The sequence below is a fragment of the Vulpes lagopus genome, chromosome 2 (genome assembly GCF_018345385.1).
Source record: "Vulpes lagopus strain Blue_001 chromosome 2, ASM1834538v1, whole genome shotgun sequence".
Lineage (NCBI taxonomy): Eukaryota > Metazoa > Chordata > Mammalia > Carnivora > Canidae > Vulpes > Vulpes lagopus.
Window position 1 is genome coordinate 158,966,304 of NC_054825.1, and position 21,941 is coordinate 158,988,244.

Genomic DNA, 21,941 nt, shown 5'->3' on the forward strand with positions numbered 1-21,941 from the left:
CACCAAATGTTTCTGGTTAGGAGAGAGGCTGGGCTGATAGGCTCAAGAAATGAATACTAGTCTGAATTAACCAGCTAAGCTATGGGTTAGGTTCGTGGATACACAGAAAAAAAACAAAATACAGGAGCCTACAGGGAACCATGGGAGTGTTTTGTGCAGAGGATAGAACAGGGTCAGCTATGAGGCTTGGGGATACAGAGGTCAATCCATAACATGTATTAGGAAAGGCTGAAGGGGTCAGTATGATGGTCCAGTTAGGTTGCCATAATATCCGTGATGTGCAAGCTATGAGTGAAAGGATGCTGGCATCCATTAGATACTCCCTATCCCAGATGAACAGAGTCCTTGGACAGAAAACCAAATAGACACCAACAACTCCTTTATGGGGCATCATGGAGAAGACCCGTGACCCTCCTTCTCTACAGTCATAACCCCTATCTTCCTGCTCTTATATTCCACACACTCCAAGCATGGTCTTTACACTCCCTACCTCATAAATACAACCAAGCCTTGAAGTTCTAATGGTGGGACCCATGGTTATGACCATCTGGTCGACCCCCATCCTGACGACTGTGTGGTTTCTGGGTCTGTGGGAGGGGTGGGAGTGGCCTGTGGACAGCTCTGACCCGGAGCAACAGGGGTTTCTTTCTGCTGTGCCAATCTTCTGCCAGAATTCCCACCAGGAGTATTAGAATCACAGCTCCAAGGCATATCCGGACCAGATTGCCCTTAGTGTAGTGCTGGTGAGCAAGACCTGGAAGAAAGAAGAAAGACAGGAGCAGGTGACAAAGGCCTATCTCCAGGACCCACTTCAAGGTGCATCTTGAGCTTCTCATAGCCATATCTCTCATTTGAGGTCCTATTATTCTCTGCTATCTAGAATGCCAGTCTCCTTCCTAGAGGGTTCCTCCCCTCCTCACCAAGTATCAGGGCTAGATAAGCCAAATTCTCTAAATATCACTTCCACACACCCTCATGGGCCTCTGATGCAACCCCTCCACACACACACAGACACTACCTGGTTATTTGTCTAATTGCATTAAAAAAACTGTCATAAGGGGCAGATAAAGAGATGGAATTTCTCTTTCCCTGATCCTTTAGAAATTTTCAACCTTCCCACCTGATCTTATTGCCCAATTCTGAGTTACAAGTGCTTATATTTACCCTCCCCTTAATATTTTATATACCAGGACCCAAAATCAGAGCTATAGCCTCTGCACAGGGGTGAGAATGAAGAGGGTCCAGAGAGGACCACTTACTCACCAGTTGGAGAGTCTGATCCCTTTGGAGAGACAGTGATAGTCCTAGAAGGCACTGGGAATCAAAAAGGAAAATATAAAGGAGTAAGACCATTTCCCGTAACCCCGTTTCTGCCCCATCCCGAACACGTGCCCTTGTGAGGCAGAATCCCATGACTATAAGAGGAGTATAAACTACAGAGTTGGGCATCTAGATTTCAACCCCAGATCTATCCCTAATTAGATGTGGGGCCTCTCAGAACATAAAGACTCCTAACTCTGGGAAATGAACTAGGGGTGGTGGAAGGGGAGGAGGGCGGGGGGTGGGGGTGAATGGGTGACGGGCACTGAGGGGGACACTTGACGGGATGAGCACTGGGTGTTATTCTGTATGTTGGTAAATTGAACACCAATAAAAAATTAATTTATTAAAAAAAAAAGATGTGGGGCCTCTACCAAATGACTTAACATCTATGAGCCAGTTTTCCCATCTGTAAATGAAAATAATTATAATACATCACAGGTTAATGTGAAATTTAAATCAATAGCAATAATAACAGCACAAGGCACAGTTCTTGACATATGATAAGCATCCCACACGTGGCAGCTTGCATCTCATTCCATAAGTACCTCCAGAGACTTACCAGGTGCTCAGCCATATGCATCAGACAAGTGCATATTTTAATATACTGTGAAATTTGCCATAACAGGCAGTCCATAGGACAGAGGAAGCTATACAACCCAGTGTCATAAAAGGCTTTCCTGAGAGACTGAGGCCATGAGGAAATGGAAGGAAAAACAGAGCAAGTGGCTTGGATGCAGAATCAGGAGAAGATGCCAAGGATCCAGGAGAGCTTCATCTGACTCTGTGTGGCTAAGATTTGCATGAGGAATGAAGACAAGAGGATCAACGGTGTCTGGGATGAGCAGTGGCTGATCTAAGGGCATTGGGCCTAAAAGCATTGAATATCAAGCTAAGAAACCCTGGCTACTCTGACCCAGCAATTGCACTGCTGGGGATTTACCCCAAAGATACAGATGCAATGAAATGCCAGGACACCTGCACCCCAATGTTTATAGCAGCAATGTCCACAATAGCCAAACTGTGGAAGGAGCCTCGATGTCCATCCAAAGATGAATGGATAAAGAAGATGTGGTCTATGTATAAAATGGAATATTAGCCATTAGAAATGACAAATACCCACCATTTGCTTCAACATGGATGGAACTGGAGGGTATTATGCTGAGTGAAGTAAGTCAATCAGAGAAGGACAAACATTATATGTTCTCATTCATTTGGGGAATATAAATAATAGTGAAAGGGAATAGAAGGGAAGGGAGAAGAAATGTGTGGGAAATATCAGAAAGGGAGACAGAACATAAAGACTCCTAACTCTGGGAAATGAACTAGGGGTGGTGGAAGGGGAGGAGGGCGGGAAGTGGGGGTGAATGGGTGATGGGCACTGAGGGGGGCACTTGACGGGATGAGCACTGGGTGGTATTCTGTATGTTGGTAAATTTAACACCAATAAAAAATAAATTTATTATTAAAAGAAAGAAGATGTGGTATATGTATACAATGGAATATTACTCAGCCATTAGAAACGACAAATACCCACCATTTGCTTTGACATGGATGGAACGGGAGGGTATTATGCTGAGTGAAATGAGTCAATCGGAAAAGGACAAACATTATATGGTCTCATTCATTTGGGGAATATAAAAAATAGTGAAAGAGAATAAAGGGGAAAGGAGAAAAATGAGTGGTAAATATCAGAAAGGGAGACAGAACATGAGACTCCTAACTCTGGGAAACGAACTAGGGGTGGTGGAAGGGGAGGTGGGCGGGGGGTGGGGGTGACTGGGTGGCGGGCACTGAGGGGGGCATGTGATGGGATGAGTACTGGGTGTTATTCTATATGTTGGCAAGTTGAACACCAATAAAAAATAAATTTATAAAAAAAAAATAGAAACCCTGGCTATATCCTAAGGTTGACTGGCAACCCAGAAGTATTTTGAACAGAGGATGGCAAAGAATCTCATCAGGGTTTTAGAATTTGCTGGCATTAGGAATCTAGCAGAAAGCTAGAGTCAGGTGGACCCAGTGGAGATATCAGAACTATCCTCAGGGGACCTGTCAAGGTTTTCTGTCTTGAGGAAAATTGATACTTTTCTAAGAAAAGGAAGGGGAAAGAGAGCTACAGCATGAAGGAAGTATGTTGCACAGAACTGCAGGAGTAAGAGGAGGCAGTGAGCAATAGGGGACAAAGCTTACACACATGCATCAGAGCAAAGTCAGAATAGCAGCGTGTAGGAATGAGCAATGGTCTTTCCCATCAGCCCCTTGGCTCCACCATCTTTGAAATGGCACATTATCCAGAAACCTTATCTGTCTGCACACTCAGAGCCCACCTCCATCCCATCCTTGATCCTCAAACCAAGGACTTTATTTGGAAGAGTCAAGTTATCTCCTGAAGCAGACTTAAAGCCTATGGCCTTAGATGATGAGAAAGAAATCTATCTACATACTCCTTTCTACTGGGTTCCGAGTGCCTGATTACTCACCAATTGTGGAGCTCTTGTTGAGGTGCAAGTTGCTCTGTTTTCTGGAGGCTTCTGGGAATTCTAAGCAAGAGGGTAACAAGAACATGGATAACATCAGATCTTCCCAATGAGTCCCTACTCTGCATATCCTTTCTGAGCTGTCTGGGCTTCCCAGAACCCCTTTCTCTGGCACACACTGCATGAACACTAAGGAGAGACAAACGCAGAGGGCTATAAGACATGTTCTCTTCTATCTCTCAGTGGGTGCATAAGAAATGGATCCATTCATCCACTGATGGACATTACATTATTTCCTTTTTGGGGCTACTATGAATAATGTTGCCATGAACATTTATGTACACATTTTTATGAACATGCATTTTTAATTTCTTAATTTGGGGGGAGCATATAGCTACAAGTGGAATAGCTGAGTCCTGTGACAATTTTATGATATGGTCATAGGATATTCTTTTGAGGAAATGCTGAACTGTTTTCCACAGCAGCAACATGATGTTTCATTCCCATCAACAATGTGTGAGGGTTCCAATTTCCCCACATCCTCAACAATACCTGTTGTTGTGCTTAATTATTATTATTATTATTATTATTATTATTATTATTATTGCCATTCTGGTGGGTGTGATGAATTTCATGGTTTGTGACATATCTAAATTTAAAAAATAAGTAGAGGTGCCTTGGTGGTTCAGTTGGTTAAGCATCTACCTTCAGCTCAGATGACGATCCCATGGTAATGGATTGAGCCCTGAATCCAAGCCCCTGCTCAGTGGGGACTCTATCTCCCTCTCCATCTCCCTCTGTGATCTCTCTGGCTCTCATTCTCAAAGTGAATCAGTATATCTGTACAAGCTCAGTGGTTTATGCCATCTTCTGAGTGTAAGAGGCTCACCTCCTTACCAAGGCCATTTTCTTAACCAGGGACTGCCCTGGTTACATGGACACCAAAACATTTCCTAAAAACCTTCAACCTATAAATATGTAGCTCCTATCAAGAGTGGGGACTATCTTAGTGGGCCTTTTTATGGTAAAACCAACTCATCAAAGCCTACCTATCTGTGGTATAATAAGAGCTTGCATATTATTTGTTCTCTGTTATTTCTCTTCCTGTAAGTCTCATTTATAAATTTTGTTTGAGGGGCACCTGGATGTCTCAGTCCATTAAGTGTTCACCTCTTGGTTTCCATCAGGTGATGATCTCAGGGTTATGATATCGAGCCCTGTGTGGATCCACACTGACCAGGAAGCCTGCTTAAGATTCTCTCTCTCCCTCTGCCCCTACCCACATCACATGCATGCATTTCTCTTCTCTCACTCTCTCAAAAATAATAATAATAAATAAATAAATTTTTGTTTTGAATTTAGATTAAACATGAGATGATACATGTAAACCATGGAATACCACTCAGCCAAAAAAGGAATACATTATCGATACACACAATAACTTGGATGGATCTCAAGGGCATTGCGCTGAATGAGAAAACCCATCTCAAAAAACACGCTAGGTGAATCTTTCCACTGATATATATAACACTGTGAAAATGACAAAATTAAATAAAGAACAATTAATACTTGTCAGGAGGTAGGAACTGTAGGAGAGGAGAGGGTAGATGTAACTATAAAGGGGTATCCTGAGGGTAATGCTGTGGGGATGGAGTAGTGGAGGAAAGTAGTGGTTACATGGATCTACACATGTGATAAATTGCCATGGAACTAAATACAGAAGATAGCGGAAGAGTAGAGGTCCTCAACTCACCTGGTCCCACCAACTTACCTAGATAACTTTCAAAACATCCTAAACACCTACAAATTCTACCTGAGATTTAAAGAGAGAACAGCTCGAATGCTACAGAGAGAAGGGTTTTCACTTCTAGCAAGGTAGGAAGGCGGAAAAATACATAATACATAAATACATAAATAAATAAGAATCAAGTGGGGGAGGGGCACCATGAAGAGCCAGGCTAAAGTAAACCTGGGCAGCCAAAGCTTCCAGGACAGGAGGACAGGAAAGCACAGCCCTGGAGAAGCGGATATTTTAAAAATCTGCACTGGATTCTTCCCAGACAGAAACGTGTTTAGCAGGAAAATCGGGCAGAATTACAATAGAAGCAGTGAAGCCTTCAGTTTCCCAGAGCCACTAATAGCACTGTGCCCAGGGAAAGTGCACCACAAAATATGGACTGATCTCGGTAAAGACCTGGAGCGCACAGCCCACCCGACGTTTGGGAGAAGCCACTTGGTTAGGTGGGCGGCTCCAGACGGAGGTGTCTGTGCCCTGCTGCCTTCGGGAGCCACGCACCCCGGGAGCGGGAGCGGGATTCCAGCAGCACAGGCCCTGACCCCAGGGCACAAAGCCGACAAAGCCCATGACCTTGTGTTCCCCCAGGGACAGGTGGAAGCGAGGAGGGCACAGGACATCGAGAACTCTCCTGCCACTGGGTGCCCTGCAAGCTGTGCCAAGATCAGAGGACCCGCTCCGGCCCCTGGAGCATCTAGGCCAGTGTGGACTGGGAGGTGGTCCTCATTAGTTACTAGTGAGGAGCTGACTCCAGAGCTGGAAATCTGGCCGCTGCCGTTGTTGTTTTTTCCTCCTTGTTTCACCATGTGCCTGGGAGAGATGGGGTCACCAGGGAACAAAGACCTCAAGGATAAACATCTCCCACTGAGCCAGGCATCTCCAGGCACACACGCCTAAGAATCAGCACAGCAGACCCCTCCCCCAGAAGACCAGCTGGAAGAACAGGGGAAGAGCAAGTTCTTCACCAAGCAGCTCTGGAAAGCTCCAGGGGAAGTTGAGGGATTTATAGTATATAGAACTAGAGTACCCTTCCTTTTTCCTCCTTTTCCAGTACAACTCATTTTTATATCAGTCTAAATATTTCCAATATTTTTTCTCTTTTCCCTCCTTAACTACAATATTTTACCACCTCTTCATTTTTAAGTTTCTTCCTTTTTGACTTTCATATTTCTACAATTACATGTCTTAAATATCTTTTCCACTTCTAGATTCCGTTCAACATACTCAATTTAATTTTGGGAAATATATGAGATATGGCTTTTTGTTTTGTGTTTTTGTTTTCTCTGCCTCATTTGGTTCTACAATGCTGGAAGTTAATACCTTCTAAAACATGACCACATGCACCCAGAAACAAGTGGTATACCATGATGGTTCATTCTGCGAGATTATATTCTCTCTTCATTCCCATTCTGCCCCCCTCTTTTATCTCCTATATGTTTTGGTGGTCAATGTTGGGGCTTCCTAAAAGTATTGCTGGTTTATACACATTTGGGACTGAGCATCTTCTAACAAATAGAACTTAATACACTCAGAACCAAGAGGATCACCCTCTAGGACCCGTCAGGTAGACTACATTCTCCCTCCACTACAACTTCTCCACCACCACCATCTCCCAGTCTCCTTTTTTTTTCTTTTTTTTTTTTCCTCTTTACTTTGGTCTTTTTTTTTCTCTTCTTTTTTTCTTTTTTCTTTTTTTACGACTTCTTTGGGATTCTTGTCCTTTTTTTTTTTTTTTAACTACTGTGTTTTAAAATTTCTTTTTCACCTTAGTGGTCCTGTTGCTTTATTTTGTCCTGATCTTCGTTTTCATTTTCTGGTCTTTGACCTTGTCAGAATCATCTAGGGTGAAATTTAGTTAGCTTGTGCTTGATATTCTTGACTCAGCCGGCTCATACAGTCACTCTGCACTGAGCAAAATGACTTGTGGTGAATTCTTCCTTCTAAAGAAAGAAGCAGAAACAGTATTCTCTGCCACAGAGTAACAGAATTTGGATTACAATTTGATGTCAGAAAGCCAATTCAGAAGCACAACTATAGCTACTGATGGCTCTGGAAAAAAAGCATAAAGGATTCTAGAGACTTCATGACTGCAGAAGTTTGATCTAATCAGGCCAAAATTAAAAATCAATTAAATGCAAACCAAACTGGAGGTCCTAATGATGAGGGTTAATGAGGTGGAGGAAAGTGTGAGCAACATAGAAGACAAGTTGATGGCAAGGAGGGAAGCTGAAGAAAAAAGAGAGAACCAAGTAAGAGACCAAGAGGAAAGGTTAAGGGAAATAAATGACAGCCTCAGAAGAAAGAATCTACTTATAATTGGGGTTCCAGGAAACGCCAAGAGGGCCACAGGGCCAGAAAGCGTATTTGAACAAATCATAGCTGAGAAATTCCCTAATTTGGGGTGGGAAACAGGCATGCAGATCCAGGAGATAGGTTCCCCCCACACACAAATCAATAAAAACCATTCAACACATCGACATTTAATAGTAAAACTTGCAAATTCCAAAGATAAAGAGAAAATCTTTAAAGCAGTGAGAGATAAGAGATTCTTAACTTATATGGGAGAAATATCAGATTAACATCAGACCTCTCCACAGAGACCTGGCAGTTCAGAAAGGGCTGGCAGGATATATTCAAGGTACTAAATGAGAAAAACATGCAACCAAGAATACTATATCCACCAAGGCTCTCATTCAAAATAGAAGGAGAGATAAAGATATTCCAGGATAGGCAGAAACTGAAAGGATATGTGACCACCAAACCAGCTCTGCAAGAACTATTAAGGGGGACCCTGTAAAAGAAAGAGGAAGCCCAAAGAAATAATCCACAAAAACAGGGACTGAATAGGTATTACGAAGACATTAAATTCATATCTTTCAATAGTTACTCTGAATGTGAGGGCTAAATGACCCCATCAAAAGATGCAGGGCTTCAGACTGGATAAAAAAGCAAGACCCATCTATTTGCTGTCTACAGGAGACTCAATTAGACCTAAGTATACCTCCAGCCTGAAAATGAAAGGTTGGAGAACCATTTACCATTCAAATGGTCCTCACAAGAAAGCTGGGGTAGCAATCCTCATATCAGATGAATTAAAGTTTATCCAAAAGACTATAGTGGGAGATGAAGAGGGACACTATATCATACTTAAAGGGTCTATCCAACAAGAAGATCTAACAATCATGAGTATTTATGCCCCTAATGTGGGAGCTGCCAAGTATAGCAATCAACTAATAACCAAAATAAAGGCATACTTAGATAATAATACACTAATAGTAGGAGACTTCAACATGGCACTTTCTGCAAATGACAGATATTCTAGTACAACATCACCAAAGAAACAAAGGCTTTAAATGATACACTGAAGCAGATGATTTCACAGCTATATACAGAACTTTGCATCTGAACGCAACTGAATACACATTGTTCTCAACTGCACATGGAACATTCTCTAGAATAGACAGGGTCACAAGTCAGGTCTCAACTGATACCAAAAGATTGGGATTGTCCCCGGCATATTTCAGACCACAATGCTTTGAAACTAGAACTCAATAACAAGAGGAAATTTGGAAGAAACTCAAGCACTTGAAAGTTAAAGAGCATCTTACTAAAAGATGAATGAGTCAACCAAGAAATTAGAGAAGGATTAAAAAGATTCATGGAAACTAATGAAAATGTAGATACAGCCATTCAAAATATTTGGGATATGGCTAAATCATTCCTAAGAGGGAAATACATCGCAATACAAGCATCCCTCAAAAATTGGAAAAAACTCAAATACACAAGCTGACCTCGTAGCTCTAGCTCTAAAGGAACTAGAGAAAGAACAGCAAATAAAATTTATGCCAAGCAGAAGAACAGAGATAATAAAGATTCAAGCAGAACTCAATGAAAATGAGACAGGAAGAACTGTAGAACAGATCAACCAAACCAAGAGTTGGTCTTCGAAAGAATTAGAAAGATAGATAAGCCATTAACCAGCTTTATTTAAAAGAAAAAAGACTCGAATTAATAAAATCATGAATGAAAGAGGAGAGATCACAACCAATACCAAGAAAATACAAACTATTTTAAAACGTATTATGAGCAGCTATATGCCAATATATTACGCAATCTAGAAGAAATGGAAACATTTCTGGAAAACTACAAACTACCAAACTGGAACAACAAAAAATAGAAAACACGAACAGGCCAATAACCAGGGGGGAAATTGAAGCAGTCATCAAAAACCTCCCAAGACACAAAAGTCAGAGCCAGATGGCTTCCCAGAGAATTCTTTCAAACATTTAAAGAAGAAACCATACCTATTCTACTAAAGCTGTTTGGAAAGATAGAAAGGGATGAAATACTTCCAAACTCGTTCTATGAGGCCAGCATCACCTTAATCCCAAAACCAGACAAAGACCCACCAAAAAGCAGAATTATAGGCCAATATCCCTGATGAACACAGCTGCAAAAAATTCTCAACAAGATACTAGCCAGTAGGATCCAACAGTACATTAAGAAGATTATTCACCATCACCAAGTGGGATTTATCCCTGGGATGCAAGGCTGGTTCAACACTCGTAAAGCAATCAATGTGATAGATCACAACAGATCATATCAACAAGAGAAAAAAAACAAGAACCATATGATCCTCTCAATAGATGCAGAGACAGCAGTTGACAAAATATAGCATCCTTTCCTGATCAAAACTCTTCAGAGTGTAGGGATAGAGGGAACATTCCTCAGAATCTTAAAATCAAAGGCATTCAAATTGACAAAGAAGAAGTCAAACTCTCTCTCTTCGCAGATAACCTAATACTCTACCTAGAAAACCCAAAAGACTCCACCCCAAGATTGCTAGAACTCATACAGCAATTCAGCAGTGTGGCAGGATATAAAATCAATGCCCAGAAATCAGTGGCATTTCTATACACTAACAATGAGACTGAAGAAAGAGAAATTAAGGAGTCAAACCCATTTACAATTGCACCGAAAAGCATACCTAGGAATAAACCTAACTAAAGAGGTAAAGGATCTATACCCTAAAAACTACAGAACACTTCTGAAAGAGATTGAAGAAGACACAAAGAGATGGAAAAATATTCCATGCTTATGGATTGGAAGAATTAACATTGTGAAAATATCAATGTTACCCAGGGCAATTGACACATTTAATGCAATCCCTATCAAAATACCATTGGCTTTCTTCAGAGTGTTGGAATAAATCATCTTCAGATTTGTGTGGAATCAGAGAATACTCTGAATAGCCAGGGCAATATTAAAAAAGAAAACCAGGGATCCCTGGGTGGCGCAGCGGTTTGGCGCCTTCCTTTGGCCCAGGGCGCAATCCTGGAGACCCGGGACCAAATCCCACGTCGGGCTCCCGGTGCATGGAGCCTGCTTCTCCTCCCTCTGCCTGTGTCTCTGCCTCTCTCTCTCTCTCTCTCTCTCTCTCTCTGTGTGTGTGTGTGACTATCATAAATAAAATAAAATAAAATAAAATTCTTTAAAAAAAAAGAAAAGAAAAAGAAAACCAGAGCCAGGGGCATCAAAATGGCAGATTTCAGGTTGTACAACAAAGCTGTGGTCACCAAGACTGTGGTACTGGCACAGAAACAGACACATAGATCAATGGAACAGAATAGAGAATCCAGAAGTCGACCCTCAACTCTATGGTCAACTAATATTCGACAAAGCAGGAAAGACTATCCACTGGAAAAAGGATAGTCTCTTCAATAAATGGTGCTGGGAAAATTGGACAGCCACATGCAGAAGAATGAAACTAGACCATTCTCTTACACCATACACAATGATAAACTCAAAATGGATGAAATATCTTAATGTGAGACAAGAATCCATCAAAATATTAAAGGAGAACACAGGCAACACCCTTTTTGAATTGGGTCACAGCAACTTCTTGCAAGAACATCTATGAAGGCAAGGAAACCAACAGTGAACTATTGAGACTTAATCAAGATAAAAAGCTTCTGCACAGCAAAAGAAACAGGCAACAAAACTAAAAGACAACCTACAGAATGGGAGAAGATATTTGCAAATGACCTATTAGATAAAGGGCTAGTATCCAAGATCTATAAAGAACTCATTAAACTCAACAGCAAAGAAACAAACAATACAATCATGAAATGGGCAAAAGAGATGATCTGAAATCTCACAGAGGAAGACATAGACATGGCCAACAAGCACAAAAGAAAATGCTCTGCATCACGGGCCATCAGGGAAATACAAATAAAACCACAATGAGATACCACCTCACACCAGTGAGAATGGGGAAAATTAACAAGGCAGGAAACAACAAATGTTGGAGAATATATGGAGAAAGGGGAGCCCTCTTGCACTGTTGATGGGAATGTGAACTGGTGCAGCCACTCTGGAGAACTGCGTGGAGGTTCCTCAAAGAGTTAAAAATAGATCTGCCCTATGGCCCAGCAATTGCACTGCTGGGGATTTACCCCAAAGATACAGATGCAGTCAAACGCCAGAACACCTGCACCCTGGTGTTTATAGCAGCAATGTCCACAGTAGCCAAACTGTCGAAGGAGCCTCAGTGTCCATCGAAAGATGAATGGATAAAGAAGATGTGGTCTATGTATACAGTGGAATATTACTCAGCCATTAGAAATGACAAATACCCACCATTGCTTCGACGTGGATGGAACTGGCGGGTATTACGCTGAGTGAAATAAGTCAGAGGACAAACACTATATGGTCTCATTCATTTGGGGAATATAAAAAATAGCGAAAGGGAATAAAGGGGAAAGGAGAGAAAATGAGTGGGAAATATCAGTGAGGATGACAGAACATGAGAGACTCCTAGCTCTGGGAAGCGAACAAGGCTGGTGGAATTGGAGGTGGGTGGGGATTTGGGGTGACTGGGTGATGGGCACTGGAGGGGCACTTGACAGAATGATCACTGGGTGATATGCTATATGTTGGCAAATTGAACTCCAATAAAAATGGGGTGGTGGAAAGGGATTTGGTGGGGGATTGGGGTGACTGCATGATGGGCACTGAGGGGGTCCCTGAGGGGAGCACTTGATGGGATGAGCACTGGGTGTTATGCTATATGTTGGCAAATCGAACTCCAATAAAAAATGTGCAACGAAATAAATAAAATAAACTGGGTAAAGTCTTCAAAAAATAAATAAAATAAAATTCCAAAGAGAATTACATGCACACACATGTGGGTGCGTGCATACACATACACACATATAGTGTGCCTCGTTTGGCATGACAGCCCCCATACTGCCTTCAGCCACACATGTCTGCACATTCTTGTCCAACTTGGCTCTTTTCAACATGCTTCTGTTCCTGTGTTAGAGATGCCACAGACCAATGCCCAATTTCTTAAGGCACAGGCTGGTATCCAACACATGAAATCAACTGAGATGCCTTGAAGATGGGAGAAAATGATGGCTCACACAAAATTTTGTGCAGTCCTTCTCAAAGTGACATCCCCAGATCAGCAGCATCAGTGTCACCTGGAAACTTGTTAAAAATAAACATCACTGGACCCCACCACAGACCTTCTGAATCAGGAATTATTGGGATCCAGAGCCTCAGCCCCCCCTCCAATGTTTTTAGAGCCACTGGCCAATGGAATCAGAGACTCAAAAATAAGAGTCCAGGAATCTACAATCTTATAAGTGACTCAGATTATTCTTTTCCACATTAGACATTATAAACCATGACCCTAAGGCTGAATAGAAATGGGGATGTAGGGATCCCTGGGTGGCGCAGCGGTTTGGCGCCTGCCTTTGGCCCAGGACGCGATCCTCGAGACCCGGGATTGAATCCCACGTCGGGCTTCCGGTGCATGGAGCCTGCTTCTCCCTCTGCCTGTGTCTCTGTCTCTCTCTCTCTCTCTCTCTCTCTCTCTCTCTGTCTCTGTGTGTGTGTGTGTGTGTGTGTGTGTATGTGTGACTATCATAAATAAATAAAAATTTTAAAAAAAGAAATTGGGATGTAGAGCAGCATAGTAATGTCTAATATTATACCCACCTTATTTACAGGCATAAATCGGTGATTTTTTAAATAAATCAAATTTGTGAAAGAGACAAGTGAATTAAATTGAGAAGTCTAGATAAAGGGGGGAAAGAAAAAAAGGGTCTATGGGTCTATATCCCAGACACCAGGATGAACCCTCCAGAATTTACCTGTCACAGAGGAAGGTGGTTCTCTGGATAACAAACCGGGGGTCACAGAAGTCCCTGGGAAATCAGAAAAAAAGAGAATTCTGTGCTCTCTGGGCTTTGGGTCCTGGGAAAATAATAAAGCATTTCTGCGACCCACTTTCCTCACCTAGAAAATGAATCCAAAGAAGCTCACATTGCTAGACTGTCATGGGTGTTAAATAGCACACCTAGCACATTCTGGAACTAATTAATAATGATGGGCTTTGTAGCTGCCTCCCTGCTTTTCGAACCTCAGCTCTGCCCTTTTCTAGATCTCTGTGACCTGCACCTTACATTGCCCCTAGTAGCAAAACCGGCTCTTAAATCCTAGAAAGCAGATAGGGGGCAGAAGCTGGGAGATACATGCATTCGTGTAAGAAAACACAGCCCTTTTCTGCCCCCACCACCCTACCAACCTCATTTCACCCCAGGACATTTGCTCATACAGTTCTGAACACCTGCAACTCATCCCACTACTCCACCCAACTGGTTACCTCTTATTCTGCCCTAAGATATAGGTCAAACATTGACTGCTCAGAGAAGTCTCCCCAGATTGTCTCCCCTTCTCAGTTCTAACAGCACTATGTACTTCCAATTCGTAATGCATATCAGAGCAACAACTATATAGGTGTTGGATATGTCCTTAAGACTGTTTGCTCTAATTACTATATGTATGCATTATGTGTATATACGTGTGTATGTGTGCATAAAGGAAAAGATACCACAGAGAGAGAGAGAGAGAGTTTCAAGCAGTTGGCAGCAAAGCACAGCCACAACATAGGCATGTTTTAAATATACTCAGTGAAAGAAGCAATAAGTGAGCAGGGACCAAAAAAAAAAAAAAGACAAATCTATAGAGCAGGAGAATTAGTGGTGTTCTTGGGCTGGAGGGAGTGGGAGGGAGTGGCTGTATATGGACAATGGAGTATATTATAGGGTGGTAGAAATGTTCCATAAGCGGATTGTGGTGGGGACCACACAACTCTGTAAATGTACTAAAAACTGACTTGTACACTTAAAACAGGTGACTATATGTTAAGCTCCTACTATATGTGAGGAATTATTGTTGGTTTGAGGGATACAGCAGAAAAGAAAATCAACACAAATGTCTGTCCTTCTGGAACTTACATTCCAGGGTGCAGGGGGCAGACAGATGATAAACACCATAAATCAGTACAATGTATGCATAGCCCTTAGGTGCTTTGGAGAAAAATTAGGCAAACAAGGTGGCAGAGAGCATCAGAGACACAAGAATGTGACCTTTGATTGAAGACCTGATGGAAGCAATGGATTGAGCCATAAGAAGATCTGGAGAAAGCATCCCAGCAAATGCAAGGTCTCTGAGGACCTAGTGAGACTGCATATTCAAGGAAAAGCAAGATGGGATGCAGTCAATAATATCGGAACCACTTTGTATGGTCACAGATGGTAACTGAACTTATTGTGGTAACCATTTCATAAATGTATATAAATATCAAATCAGGGTGCCTGGGTGGCTCAGTCACTTGGGCATCCACCCTCAGCTCAGGTCATGATCCCAGGGTCCTGGGATCCGGTCCTGCATCATGCTCGCTGCTCAGTGGGGTGTCTGCTTCTCCCTCTGCCCCTCACCCTGCTTGTGCTCTCTCTTGCTCCCTCTCTGTGTCTCTCAAATAAATAGATAAAATCTTTGATATATATATATCATATTGATATATATATATAATCACTATGCTGTACACCTGAAACTAATACAACATTGTATGTCAATTAGTCTTCAACTCAAAAAGGAGGGAAAGCAAGATACTGACGTATCTGAGGCAGACTGGGTGAGGGTGGAGCATCGGGTCAAGTGATGATGGGTGAAGGAGGGGTTTGATGAGGAGTGAGGAGGGAGTGCTATGGGCTTTGAGCAAGGGTATGAAATTATCTGATTTTAACCTTTTCTTTTTTAAGATTTTATTTATTTATTCATAAGAGACACAGAGAGAGAGGCAGAGACATAGGCAGAGGGAGAAGCAGGCTCCCCATGGGGAGCCCGATATAGGACTCAATCCTGGGACTGGGGGATCATGACCTGAACCAAAGGCAGACTCAACCTCTGAGCCACCCAGGTGCCCTGATTTTAACCTTTTTTAAAAGGATTTCTCTTGCCGTAGTTTTGCAAACATTCTAAAGGGGGGCAAAGGTATCAAGTCTTATAAACTTCCAACCAGTAGATAATTGAGTCCTGAAGATTAATGCACAACACTATATTACAGACTCGAAAGAAAATATTGGGATCCCTGGGTGCCGAAGCGGTTTGGCACCTGCCTTTGGCCGAGGGCGTGATCCTGGAGACCCAGGATCAATTCCCACGTCAGGCTCCCGGTGCATGGAGCCTGCTTCTCCTCCCTCTGCCTGTGTCTCTGCCTCTCTCTCTCTCTCTCTCTCTCTCTCTCTCTCTCTCTCTCTCTGTGTGTGTGTGTGTGTGTGTGTGTGACTATCATAAATAAATAAAAAATTTTAAAAAAAGAAGAAAATATCAGTGAGGATGACAGAACATGATAGACTCCTAACTGGGAAATGAACAAGGGGTAGTGGAATAGGGGGTGGGTGGGGGTGAGGGATTGGGGTGACAAGGTAAGGGGCACTGAGGGGGGCACTTGGCGGGATGAGCACTGGCATATAGTGCTCTATATCTATATAGCACTAGCTATATCTATATATATCTATATCTATCTATATCTATCTATATCTATCTATATCTATATGCACTAGCATATAGATATGCTATATGTTGGCAAATTGAACTCCAATTTTAAAAAAATGGCAAGGGTGGATACAGAGAGACCAGTATGGAGTAACCCAGTTCTATGTGATAGATGGTAGAGCCATAGAAAGAAGTTGTCAGATTGGGGACAGTTTTCAAAGATGTAGGAAGCATGAGGTAGGCAAAGATACCAAGGTTTATGAGAAAATGCCCCTGAGTATTATAGCAGAAAAATGTGTCTTTTTTTAATTTTCGTGTTATTTTTAAGTGTACGTTAAATGTACCATCTCAAACATTTAAGCATACAGTTCAGTAGTACAAAGTACATTCACATTGTTGTGCAAGAAATCTCAAAACTTTTTCATCTGCAAAACTGAAATTCTGTGCCTATTAAAAGCTAGTTTCCCTTCTCCCCTTCCCCAGCCATTAGCAACCCCCTCTCTACTCTCTGCCTCTATAATTTTGACTCCTTTCAAATGCCTCATATGAGTGGAATCAGACAGTAGATGTCCTTTTGTGACCAGCTTATTTTATATATTGTAACGTCCTACAGGTTCATACATACTGTAGGACACAACAGGATTGCCTTCCTTTTAGGGCTGCATAAAATTCCATTGTGTATATGCACTACATTTTCTCTATGAACTGTGCTGTCCTCTTTTGAAAGACATATGCTTTAAGAATGAAAGATTGATACCACTTCCATTTGAACAAACCTCAAAAACATTAGCTAAGTGAAAAAAAGCTGGTCACAAAAGACTCCATATATGTGAAATTCCCCAAAGAGGCAATTTTTTTAAGATTTATTTATTTATTCATAAGAGACACAGAGAGAGAGGCAGAGACACAGGCAGAGAGAGAAGCAGGCTCCCCGCAGGGAGCCCAATGCAGGACTCGATCCCAAATCCTGGGACCATCCCCTGAGCCAAAGGCAGATGCTCAATTACCAAGCCACCCAGGTATTCCCCCCAAAGAGGCAAGTTTATAGAAATAGAAGGTAGTTTGTGGTTAAATGGAAAATGGCTGCAAACAGGCACTAGACCCTTCGGAGGTGATGGAAGTGGGCTGAGTTGTGGTGAAGGTTGCACAATTCTTTGAATTCACTAAAAACCATGAACACTTAAAGTGGGTAACCTTGTAGGTATAGAAACCTTTATACCTGAATAAAAGTTGCTTTGAAAACAAAGAATGGATGGGGCATCTGGGTGTCTCAGTGGTTGAGCATCTGCCTTTGGCTCAGGTCGTGATCCCGGGGTCCTGGGATCAAGTCTCGCATCAGGTTCCCCACAGGGAATCTGCTTCTCCCTTTGCCTATGTCTCTGTCTCTCTCTATATATGTCTCTCATGAACAAATAAATAAAATCTTAACAAAAATAAAAAAGAAAAACAAAGAATGGAAGGCAATCTCTAGTGAATAATGACCTCACTAGCTAGATTTCAATGAAAAAAGTCTGAATACAAGTACATTTTCATTTTACCCTGTACTGTATTAATCCACTGAAGACCAAAAGGATAAAAATTTTCCATTTGCTAGTGGTCAGAGTTGTTAGTTTTTTGTATATTGAGGCATTTCGTTTTTTTAAATATTTTATTTAAAAGGGGAAAAGTGGGAGGGAGAGGAAGAGGGAAAGAAGCCTGAGCAGCCTCCATGCTGAGCATAGAGCCCCACGCAGGGCTCCATCTCATGACCCTGAGATCATGACCTGAGCCAAAACCAAGAGTCCAATGGTTAACCTGGTGCCTCTGTTAAGGCATTTTAAATAATTCTGTTGTGGGGGTACCTGGGTGGCTCAGTCAGAAGAGCATGCAACTCTTGATCTCAGGGTCATGAGTTCAAGCCCCACAATGGGTGTAGAGATTATAAAAAATAAATAAATAAACTGTGCAGCCCCAGTGTGATGCAGTGGGTTGAGCATCCAACTCTTAGTTTCACCTCAGGTCATGATCAGATCAGGCTCCACATGAGGGGTTCCATGCTCAGCGCAGAGTCTGCTAAAGTTTCTCCCTTCCTCTCCCTCTGCCCTTCCCTCTTCTCTCTCTTATAAATAAATAAATATTAAAAAAAAATAAAATACACTGAGGGGGGCACTTGATGGGATGAGCACTGGGTGTTATACTATATGTTGGCAAATCGAACTCCAACAAAAATATATTTTAAAAAAAAGAAATTGGGGAAGAAAACTAAAAAATAATCAATCAAAATAAAATAAAATAATCTTTAATTCAGTTGCTCCAGTACTTGTGAAAGCACATAACAGTAAAAAAACAGTTAACAGAAAACATCAACAATGATTTTTAAATTACGTCAGTTGATATAAAGGATTTAGCAGCAAGCTTTGTTGTAGAGATACTTTGTACTTAGACTACTACAAATAAGAAAGACTGAATGTATGTTGGTGGTATAAAGAGAGTCAAAGTTTCCTTCCTATTATGGCATTTTTAAAGTAATTTCCATAAATTTTTTGCTGCTTTTTGTTTGTTTGAAAACCTAGACAAGACACAAAACATTATCCCTGGTATTAAGAATTATTTTTTCTAAGAACACCTGAGTGGCTCAGTGGTTGAGCATCTGCCTTCGGCCCAGGGCATGATCCCGGAGTGCCGGGATCGAGTCCCACATCGGGCTCCCTGCATGGAGCCTGCTTTTCCTTCTGCCTGTGTTTCTGCCTCTCTCTGTGTCTCTCATGAATAAATAATTAAATATTTTTAAAAGAATTATTTTTTCTAGTGTATATACTCTGTAGTAGACAGAATAAGAGCCTCCCAAATATGCTCATGTCCTAATCTGCAGGCCTGTGAATATGGCATCTTACATGGTAAATGGGACTTTACAGTTGTGCTTAAGGATGTGGAGGTGGAAAAAGTATCCAGAATTATCCAGGTGGCCCCAGTGTGATCACAGGGTCCTTAAATGTGGAAGCATGAGGCAGGGCAGCAGAAGAGTCTGAGACAGAGACCAAGATGCCACACTGCTGGCTTTCATGATAAAGGAAGGGACCATGGGAGCCAAGGGATGCAGGCACCTCTAAAAACTGAAAAAGGCACGGGACAGATTCTCCCCTGGAGCCTCTAGAAAGAACATAACCCAGCTGACACCTTTGTTTTGTCCCAGTGAGACCCATTTGTCACCTGACCTCCAGAAATGTAAGATAATAATACATTTATGGTTTTTTAAACCAGTGCATTAGTGGTGATTTGTGACAGCAGCACTAAGAAATGAATAAATACACCCTCCAAAGCCTCAGGCTTCTCCTCGCCTCCCACCCCCTTCACACCTGTTGACTCCTCCCCTGGAACTTCCACCAGAGTATGCAAGAGCTGAAGAAGAAAGGCTTGGACTGCATCTCCCTCACCTGTTACCACAAGCTCCAGGGGGTCGCTGGGGGCTGACCACAGGTACGGGAACTTGCTGGAAAAGCTATAGCATCGGTAGATCCCACTGTGGGCAACAGTCACTGCGGTGATGGGGAAATTGGCCCAGTACTGTTCTGCAGGTCGCTTGTGGGGCTCAGTGTCCCCCTCCTTGTACAGAGCGAATTGGTCAAAACTGTATTGACTCTGACATCGTAGAGTGACATCCCCTCCTTGGGACACAGCCAGGCTGGGCTGGGCTGAGAGCGAGGGCTTAGCATAAACTCCTGGGTGAAAAGAGAGCTCTGGTGTTAAAGACGATGGCAAGTGTGTTGACCATGGGGGTAGGAAGATTCCCCCCACCTCCTAAGAGCTAGGAAACTCTTCAGGTATATCCATTCTAGAGAACCCACTCACCCTGCTACCAACTCACAAAAGGGTTAAAGGGAGCATGACCAAGATCATATCACAGTTCCCAGGCTCAAATCGCTTAGGGGCTGTGTGATCTGGAGATAAACCCATCCCTCTATCTGTGTGCCTCAGTGTTCTTTACTGAATGAAGCAACTAACAGAGTTGCCTAATGCATAGGGAGCTCCCAAACTGTGATGGTAGTAACAAAATAGCTTAATATTTTAATGCAATTTTTAAACCAAAATTAATGCAAATAATTCATAGTGAACAAAATATGAAGTTTTTAAAGATTTTATTTATTTGAGAGCGAGTATTTATTTATTATTTGAGAACTCATATGAGTTGGGGTGGCAGAAGAGAGAGAAGCAGACTCCCCACTGAGCAGGGAGCCCCCCTCAACTGGGTTCAAACCCAGGACCCCTATCCCAGGACCCTAGGATCATGACCTGAACTGAAGGCAGAAGCTTAACCAACTGAGCCACCCAGGTGCCCTAAAACATCAAGATTTTAAACAAAAAGAGACTCCAACTGTGCCTAGCAGAGATGCAGAAGGCTCAAAACACTTTAATGTATTTTTATGGTTAATTTTTTCCACACTATTGATTCAAATTCAGGACTTGTGACTCTGAGTTACTTACTGCACATTGCTGTAAGTAGTGTGAGCTGTGTACATAATCACGCGGAGGCCAGTGCAGTTTGAGCCTGGACTTCACATTTGACAATGGATGTACTATCAAATAAAGTTTTGGTGTACTAAAAGAATTTTCCAGGCTATTAACAGTTGAAAAAATTGAAAAACTTTAATGTAGGCTATTAAAACTCACAAATTATTTTAAGTTTAAATATTTTATTTATACAAAAAAATACTTTTTAAAGAATTTATTATCCTTTTAATACTCCTGACTTTAGGGAAACAAATTCATCAGTGATATTTTCAAAATCTGTTCGGAAAATAACCATTTAAAAATGCTTTAGAGGGACACCTGGGTGGCTCAGCGGTTGGGCGTCTGTCTTTGTCTCAGGGTGTGATCCCAGTCCAGGGATCAAGTCCCACATTGGGCTCTCTGTGAGCCCCTGTCTACTTCTCCCTCTGTCTATGTCTCTGCTTCTCTCTGTGTTTCTCAGGAATAAATAAACAAAATTCTTTAAAAAATAAAATAAAATAAATAAAAATGCATTATAAATAAAAGCATAAGCTAAGAACACTTTATTCCCCCAAAAAAATAAAAATAAAAAATAATGCATTAGAACGTGGATAGAGGGTATACATGTTGCCTTTTGCATAAGGCTTAAGTATGGCTTGAAAGGACACTGCCAGGGATCCCTGGGTGGCGCAGCGGTTTAGCGCCTGTCTTTGGCCCAGGGCGCGATCCTAGAGACCCAGCATTGAATCCCACGTCGTCGGGCTCCCGGTGCATGGAGCCTGCTTCTCCCTCTGCCTGTGTCTCTGCCTCTCTCTCTCTCTCTCTCTCTCTCTCTCTCTCTCTCTCTGACTATCATAAACAAATAAAAAAAATTTTAAATTCTTAAAAAAAAAAAAGAAAGAAAGAAAGAAAGAAAGGACACTGCCTTTCTTTTTTTGTGGTGAAAGGTTCTGTCTTTACTTAAAATGTTTTGCGGGACCTGGGTGGCTCAGTTGGTTAAGCAACTGCTTTCAGTTCAGGTCATGATCCTG

The 21,941-nt window shown here is 42.0% G+C and overlaps 1 protein-coding gene across 1 annotated transcript in view; it reads right to left on the reverse strand.

Annotated features, from left to right (window-relative positions):
• Positions 1-518: 518 nt before the first annotated feature.
• GP6 (glycoprotein VI platelet) overlaps positions 519-21,941 on the reverse strand; it is a 36,358-nt gene continuing 14,935 nt past the window's right edge. Inside the window, exons 8-12 of the mRNA XM_041733918.1 lie at positions 19,857-20,141; positions 13,755-13,808; positions 3,804-3,863; positions 1,264-1,314; positions 519-754 (exon numbers count right to left, since the gene is read on the reverse strand). Of these exons, the coding sequence (XP_041589852.1) occupies positions 519-754; positions 1,264-1,314; positions 3,804-3,863; positions 13,755-13,808; positions 19,857-20,141 (686 nt within the window). The remainder of the gene's footprint in view (positions 755-1,263; positions 1,315-3,803; positions 3,864-13,754; positions 13,809-19,856; positions 20,142-21,941) is intronic.